This window comes from Coffea eugenioides, unplaced genomic scaffold (genome assembly GCF_003713205.1).
Source record: "Coffea eugenioides isolate CCC68of unplaced genomic scaffold, Ceug_1.0 ScVebR1_18;HRSCAF=85, whole genome shotgun sequence".
Lineage (NCBI taxonomy): Eukaryota > Viridiplantae > Streptophyta > Magnoliopsida > Gentianales > Rubiaceae > Coffea > Coffea eugenioides.
In genome coordinates this window covers 947,081-955,528 of record NW_020862338.1, presented here as the reverse complement: position 1 = coordinate 955,528, position 8,448 = coordinate 947,081, and the positions used below count along the sequence as shown (strand labels likewise).

Below are 8,448 nucleotides of genomic sequence, written 5' to 3'. Positions count from 1 at the left end.
GCGCGAAATGTCACTAAACTATTTCAAAGTGCCGGTTTTGGTCACTAAACTTTTTTATTAGCGCGAAATGTCACTGAACTAGTAAATCTGTACCGTTTTGGTCACTCCGTGTATTTGTGCCGTCAGGAGAGACGGAAATCAACTTTTTGAGGGGCAAATTCGTCTGCACAGTCTTTTCCTTGAAACTCTCCACCATAAATCACTCTCAAATGTCAGACAACTCGTAAGTTCAATTAGGAAGTGCAAACCCTTATCCTGTAATAGATTTCTTCTGCAAATATGGAGTAGGAGGGACAATATACGAAGTTGCAATTTGCTGGGAATGTGTTGAAGCTTCATTGGAGGAATACCTAAGAAAAGAACTCCGACTTGCAATTTGCTGGGAATGTGTTGAAGCTTCATGAGAGGAAAAGGCAAGGAAACAACTCCGACCTGCTCTTGTGGCAGTAAAACCAATTTGAAGACTTCATGGACTGATAGGAACCCGGCAAGGAGATATGTTGAATGTGCTAATGGCAAGGTAAGTGTGTGAAGATATAGGAAATTCGTTAAATTAGGTTAATGTTTAATTGTTTAGACATTTATCGGCTAAAAAGAATTTGGATAATTTTTTTGTAGGTTGATGGCTGTGGTTATTGGAATTGGTATGATGAAGAAATGTGTGAGCGTTCGAAACAAGTCATACCCGGTCTTTTAAGAAGAATAAATAGGGTGGAAACCGAGAATGAAACTTTGCGGCAACAAATTCTCAAGTTGCAAAAGAAAGCTGAGAAAATGGAGGATAAAGTAAAAAATCTGAAGGAGAAGCTTGGAAGAAAGAAAGTGAAAAAAATGGTCATTGTTCTTTTTGTTATGGCCTGGACAATTGTCAATGCATCAATGTGGATTTGGGGGCCTAACAAGGGACAGAAGTTTGGAAGGCTGCAAATTGATGGCTACTAGAGTATTGTTGTACTTCAAATCCTAAACCAGTGTTGCTCAATGTTTTAATACACAGCTCGTTTTTGTTGAGATTGTAGTGTTTTTATTACACCTCATTTTGGTTGGTGTTGTTTACACCATGGATGTTTGAAATTGTAATTTATGAATAAAAGACTGAAGTATTAGTTCCAACATATGGGTGGTGCAAAAGAAAAGTAGCTCACAAATGCAGAAAACATAAAGCCAAATACAACAAAAGAGATAATTATCATTATCATTCCAAACAGCTGCTTTACAAAAGAGATAATTGTCACTGTCATTCCAAACAACTGCCAACAAAGTTAGCCATGTTTCACATATAAATAATCTGGAATTGTCCTAGACATAGAATACATCCAAACAAAAGCTATGCAAACAAGTTCTTTAATCTGATCTTCCACTTCTACTTCTACTGCTCCTTGATGTTCCAGCCCATCTACCAATCTTGAATGGAGGCTCTTTGCCCAAGTACTCATAGTTGGTGTTGATCCTTATCTTGTCAATTTCAGACAGCTTTCTCTTTGAATGGAGAGACTGTTTGTTGGCCGCTGTAGTAGACTGGTCGGTATCATTGACAGGCCTAACTCTCCTCACCTGTACACAAGTACAATAAATATTAACAATAGCTATTTACCATAGTAAAATTAAAAATAAAATTAGAAATAAATTTTTGCACCTACAGGTGTCTTAGTCTTTCTAATCTGCTGCTTTTTCGTACTACTACTGGCAGCTTGTGCATTACGTTCAGCATGTGAACCAATGTCATTATGGGAAGTAGTTTGCTCTTCAGCTCCATGTGGCTGAGAATTGACACAACTTGAAGAATATCCTTGAACTTCCACATGAGCAAAATCAGGCTCCTGAGAATTAGCTCCATGTGTTGTGCTTGAGCCATTGTTGGTGCCCTTTGACTTTCTAGCATGTTTAGGAGTTGGAGCAGGTTGACTGCAGCCTTCACCTCCATTATTTTCTGGAACACTTTTGCAGGTAGCAGCATTGTGGCCTGCCTGACCACATCTTCTACAGTGCATGATCACATGCTTTTTAAATTTTTGCACATTATTCGTTCCCACATGAACACCACTTCTATTTTCAGAACTACCTTTTCTTCTTGCTTTCTTGGGCCTACCAGGTTGGACACATGCAAGTGGAGGATCTAATATGGGAATATCACTCTGAGGCCATAGAGACTTTCCACTAATTGGATATAGTACATTCTCATATATTTGAAAGAATAGATCTCTACTATAACACTGATCGGCATAGTCATTTGGGTTCCTACCAATCTTTAAAATGGCAGAAATTGCATGGCAGCAGGGGAGCCCACTAATTTGCCACAACCTGCATGTACAGGTTCTGTCTCTTAAGTACACAGCAAATTGTTCCCCCTTAGGTCCCCTAACCTGATATCCCCCCTTCCCATTTGATATTGGCTTCCACTTTCTAGAAAACTTTTCCCTCTCCTCAATCAAAGCCTTTATTGCTGGTCCCACAGGACCACTACATTTTCTCATCCAACATACTCTATTTGATATCCTTTCCATCACGAATTCTCTAATCCACTCAACCATCCCAATCACTGGCAACTCTCTAGCATTTAATATATGAGAATTAAATGTCTCTGATAAATTATTAACCAGCATGTCAGATTTCACGTGAAGTGGAAAAAAAGCCTTACACCAGTGATGAGGTGGTGCAGCTCTCTTGACCCACGCGTGAGCTTGCTGGTCATATGCTCTAAGCTCTTCCAAAGCTGCCTCATAGAACTCCACTGTTGATGCTGCTGCAATGCTCCAGAATTTTTCTTTAAGCACTTCACCAGGGTGCTTTTTCTTGAAATTTCTGTACATATGTTGTACACAATATCTATGGCCAGCTTCTGGTAATAACTCCAGCAGTGCACTATCAAGACCCTATAAAAGAGTTCTAAGTTTAGTCACTTGCAAAAATTATCCTATACAATACATGCTATAAGGATAAAGAACAGTACTCCTAACCTTCTGTTGGTCTGAAATAAAAGTGTATTCACTGCTAGTTGCTGGTATTTCTAGATCACCAATCAGTAAACTCAAAAACCAAAGCCATTGTTCCCGAGCCTCCTTCTCAACAACTGCCCAAGCTAATGGCCACCAACCATTATTTGGATCTGCCCCAATAGCAATCAACAACTGCCCTGGATATGCCCCCTTAGTGTGACAGCCATCAAGAGCAATAAGGGGCCTACATCCCTCTCTAAATCCCTTTTTCATTGGTCCCAAACAGCAGTAAAATCTCATGAATCTGGGATTACTTTCAGGATCAGCTCTTGGTGAATACTTGATGTCTATGGTGGTGTCAGGGTGAGTTTTTTGTAGTTCTGCTGCATACCTCCCAACATCAATATACTGCTGAGATGCTGACCCTTTGATAGCAGCCTTAGCCATTGCAAGTGCTTTGTAACCTTTGTTTCTTGTGATCTCGCAACTATATTGCTCATCTATACTCTGTAACAATTGCCTAACAGGCATGTTCATGTTGGATCTAACAGACTCTTCAAACTTGTCTGCTACCCAATTGGATGTCATGTTTTTGTTTCTCCAAGCATGGCTGCAATTGGTGTGGACATCGTAAATTGTTTTAACTACAAAGTCTTCAGTACCCAAAGCAGGAACGTGGCTAGCATAAATGTACCACTTACACGGATCTGCACATTTAGCTCTCATTCTTGTTTTGTCACTTGTATACATGTATACAGGTCTTCCACTTATAATTGCATAATTTCTGAGAGCATCTCTGAACTGTTTTTTGGTTCCAAATTTTTGTCCAACATGAAAATGGGGATCTGTTCCATCTCTGCTAGCATTGAAACTAGTGTATCTCACAGGAACATCTTCATCTTCTGAATCTGGATCACTATTTAATTCCCCTTCCACAATATCATCCAATAGTGGGTTGTGTTCAGCTTCAGTTTCAGGACCAGCTTCTGTTTCAGCTTCAGTTGCTGCACCTTCTCTATTTTCACATGCTTCAGCTTCAGTTGCTGCCCCAGTTTCTGTTACAGGTTCAGTTGCTGCACCTTCTCTATTTTCACATGCTTCAGCTTCAGTTGCTGCCCCAGTTTCTGTTACAGGTTCAGTTGCTGCACCTTCATTTGTTGCACCTTCACCTACTGCACCTCCATTTGATGCACCTTGACCTGCTGCCCCTCCATTTGATGCACCTTCAGTTGCAGCACCATTATTTGATACACCTTCATTTGCTACACCTCCTTTTCTAACTCTTTTTGTAGCACCACAAACGGCCTCCGACGTACGAGATTTTCTCCTATCTCTGTTTCTTCTATTCCTGGAACTGTCATTGTCCCTCCTATTCTGACTTGATGGAGTTGGGTCATTATCAACTTGGCTATGCATTTGTGGCTCGGACTCCTGTGTATTGTTGTTGGCCTGTTCACATCTCCTAGAAGAATTTTGGTATGCATCTTCATCTTCACCAGCATGGTCATGTGTCCACTCTAAAGCTGCAACTGATCTACTAGCTTGGACTCCTTTTCGTTGTCTACGAGGTATTGCTGCCTGTTGTGTAAGAATTTCACCATCATCCAAGATCTCCTCTATTACCACTGAACTCTTTGTCTGTGATAACTGTTCCAATTCCTTTTTCTTCTTCCACTCATATATTTCCTCAACTGTTAAATGATGACAGTATACTTCCATCAACTTGTACTCATTAACCCAACCACAGAATTGCATAATGTCTTCATCCGTTTGAAGTTCCATCAGTCCATGGTTCAAATCCCCTCTAGGGTCAATGTAATAATATAACATAGTATCGTTGTGCCCACACTTTTCCACCATTTTATTTATTTCATGAATCGACATAAAATCAGCATGGCAAAGATCGAAATAATCAATCTCTCCACCCACATAACTCTTGTATTTCTCTCCCTCAATTTTACCACCGTGGTGGAGTTTAATCGAAAATGCAGGTATATCAGGAACTGCAACAACAACGACAAAGGCAAACAACATGATTCTTGTTAATCACCATTTTTTATTGTTATACATGCTGTTCTTCTTATAAAAATACTTAACCCCCATTTGTTAATTAATCCGAATCAGACAACTGCATTTTGAAAAGTTTATTTTTTTCATTAAATTACAAGATAGAGGGTTCTTGTAGGACCCCTTGCAACCCACTTATACGACAAAAAGCGAAGTCAATCGTTCTTATGTCATTTTCTAAACAACTGGATCACTTCAGCAAACCCTAAACCCAATAAAAACTCTCACTAAATACTTCTTTATACTCAAAACACAAACAACACCATTAATCAAGCAAAATGTGTACGGATTGTAATATTTCTTACCGTATAATGTGTACGGATCAATGAATTCATCCCTTTGCCTTTTCACCCATTTCCCTGCCATCGATGATCGATTCTTCACAGCTAATCTTCGTCTTTTGCCGGTTCTTTGAGTCTTGTCACTGATTACTGTGAGAAGAATGGATCAATTTTGATACTTTTCACTGTCATTGTCCACATTCCCAAAAATTTTACCAACATCCCAAAGCCCCACAGTTAAACCTTTCACTTACCAGATGAAACTCTTCCCACTAAGGCTGTGCAGACGAATTTGCCCCTCAAAAAGTAGATTTCCGTCTCTCCTGACGGCACAAATACACGGAGTGACCAAAACGGTACATATTTACTAGTTCAGTGACATTTCGCGCTAATAAAAAAGTTTAGTGACCAAAACCGGCACTTTGAAATAGTTTAGTGACATTTCGCGCAATTCGCTCTTTTATTTAATAGGTTATCTGTATTATTTATTTTTTGATTATTAATATTTTGTACTAAATCTTGTTCCTTTTCTTTTGTCAAACTTCTAGGTTGGAAATGAGGTGCTGAAATATCATTAGGGAATTTTAAATCTGGTTTCTTTAATGTATCTATCTTTGTATTTAATACTTCCATATGTTGAGATATTGTATGAAGAATTTGATTTGTATAATTATTCTGTTGATAAATTTTTTTAATATCTTCTAAATTTACTGAATTATTTGTACTTGATTCAGCTTCTCTTCCCTTTTTAAAAGGTGAAGCAATAACTTCTCCTTGTCCTATATTTATTTTTACTTCTTGTAAAGGAGGATGTATGGATGTTATTATTTGTTCGTCCTTTAATTTCCATTTTTTATATAAATTAGTTTGAACATTTATTTGAGATGTATTATATATATCATTTATTCCTAATTTTGACATATAAAATGTTAGCCATGTAAAGAAAGGAAAATCAAATTTCTTCTTATCTAATTCATTTTTCCATTCTATAATTAATTTGTTCTTATATTCAGATTCTAATTGAAAAAACCAAATTCTTTTTTCTGTATTTTCCTCATCTTCAAAATCTTTTTGCAAATATTTATGATTTATTATATATGGTTTGTTTATCACATTTATTTCTCCTTTCATTTGTGACTGGGTTGGAGAATATTCTGATTGAGTCTGATTTATAACTTCTGGAATAGGAGTTTTATATTTAAAATTTGAGGTACTTTCTACGGGAAAATTAATTTCAGTAGCTTCATAATTAGAATGTCTTGCTGGTAACCATGAATAACTTGAACTAGGTCTTTCTCTTAATGAAGCAAATCTTATTAAAGTATTTCCATCAGATTTTTCTATAATATCTTCTGCAGTAGTTTGTTCTATATTTCTTGCTATTTTTGGATTTTTTATTTCAAATTCACTTCCTTGTAGATGAATATCTAATATGACAGAATTCAGAATATGTGGGTCAGTTAGATCTATTGAAAAATTTGGAGCACAGTTAAAATATATGGGTCCATTACAAACATTTGTTTGAATCATAGAAAGTAAAGAAGTTTTATATCGTTTGAGTCTTGTGTCTCTTAATGCTAAATATATTGGAGCATCTACTCCTAGATGGAATAAAGGTTTTACAGCAATTTGTATTAAACCTATATGAATATATCGATATCCTTTACTTAAATATTTTTGAATTGTACTATGATTTAATAATGGAATTGATTGATATTCTTCTTGAATAGATATCGTTTCTTCATGAGTTTTAACTGATAAAGCGGTTTTGAAATCTAAAGGGCCTATTCTATAAATATGTTCTATTTTTTCTTCTGGAATAGTCCAATCTGAATTATTTATAGGCATATGATATTCATGACTTTGTACTATATTAGCTTGCTTTGAATTAGATCCTATTTTAAATTGTCTAAGAAATGCAGCCATGTTTTATATTTAATTAAATTTTTACTTAGCTTGGAACAACCGAGCACTATGCCTGGAACATCCTATCCTGGACTTACCAACGGTCTTACAAGGCATCAAGTCTTACCAACGATTTCAGTAAAAGTTTAATAAAATAGATAAGCATAAATGCATGAATTAGCCAAATTAAAATAGAAACGTAATTCAAATAAAGTAATAAATTCAAAGTCTAAATATGCAGTCGTAGTGTGGCTCTGATACCACTTCTACCCAGGCAATATAAACTTGTAATAAGCATAAATATTTGGACTTACAATGAAATTGAGTAGACAACGGAAGCTTTGAGCAAAATAAATCCTTGATTCTTTTATTGAATAAGCTTGACAATAGCTAGAGTACAGCAGTTGTTTGAAGTAGGTAAGAGTAGGTTTGAAGTAAGTGAGAGTAGGTAAGAGGTTTGTACTATAAGATGTAAACTGAAATTTTTCTCTGTTCTATTCGCCGATGCCTTCAGTTTGCAATCTTCCTTCTATTTATAGAGGCTCGAGACTTTCTCATTTGAATTTCATTTCTTCTTCCTTTGAGTTTCATCTTCTTTTTATTTGTGGCCGACATCTTTTTCAAAAGTGATCGGCTCCTTTCTCAAAAGTCGTTTGGATCTTGTCCGCGTGGTCCTCCGAATGGATCAAAAGTAGATTCGGATGATTCTGCTGACTCGTCAATTTTGTCGATTTCTTCTTTCTTATCTGTCTTTTGTAAATAATCCAGATATTCTTTGAGTAGCCTTGGATCTTGCATCATCTTTTTCATCAAAAAGTCATTTGAAGTGGCTTCGGATACCATTTCGGTATCTTTTTCTTTCTTTATTGGAGTAGTGGTTGGAGTTGGTGCTGTAGTGGTTGGAGTTGGTGAAGACTTTGTTGTAGTGGGTACAAAAGTTGTTGGAGTAGCTGTTGGTTTAGTCCATTTGAGTTTATCTCCGGTAGTTAGGAATCTAATAACATTTACTTGATCTCCGAATTCTTGGTTGAACCCTGTCCACCATTTAATTTTGAATTCTCTAACCAATGACATTGGAAGTGGTTTTTCAAGCTCTTGATGAATTTTGAAACTCCAGCAAAATATCCACGGGACTTTGAACTCCATATGGAATAAAATTGGTCTTGTATATTCTTCCCCCTTTGCTCTTTTTAGATACGTTTGAAATCCCATAAGCACATTTGGAGGTAGTATCTCTGGTTGTGGTCCAAACCTTTTCC

General features: G+C 36.7%; 1 protein-coding gene across 1 annotated transcript; it reads left to right on the top strand.

The window, feature by feature from the left end:
• The first annotated feature begins 400 nt into the window (after positions 1 to 400).
• Positions 401 to 942, top strand: LOC113756016 (uncharacterized protein At4g04775-like). The gene is made up of 2 exons (XM_027299843.1): positions 401 to 520; positions 619 to 942. Exons 1-2 carry the CDS (start codon positions 401 to 403, stop codon positions 940 to 942), a joined length of 444 nt encoding a protein of 147 aa, XP_027155644.1.
• The last annotated feature ends 7,506 nt before the right edge of the window (positions 943 to 8,448 follow it).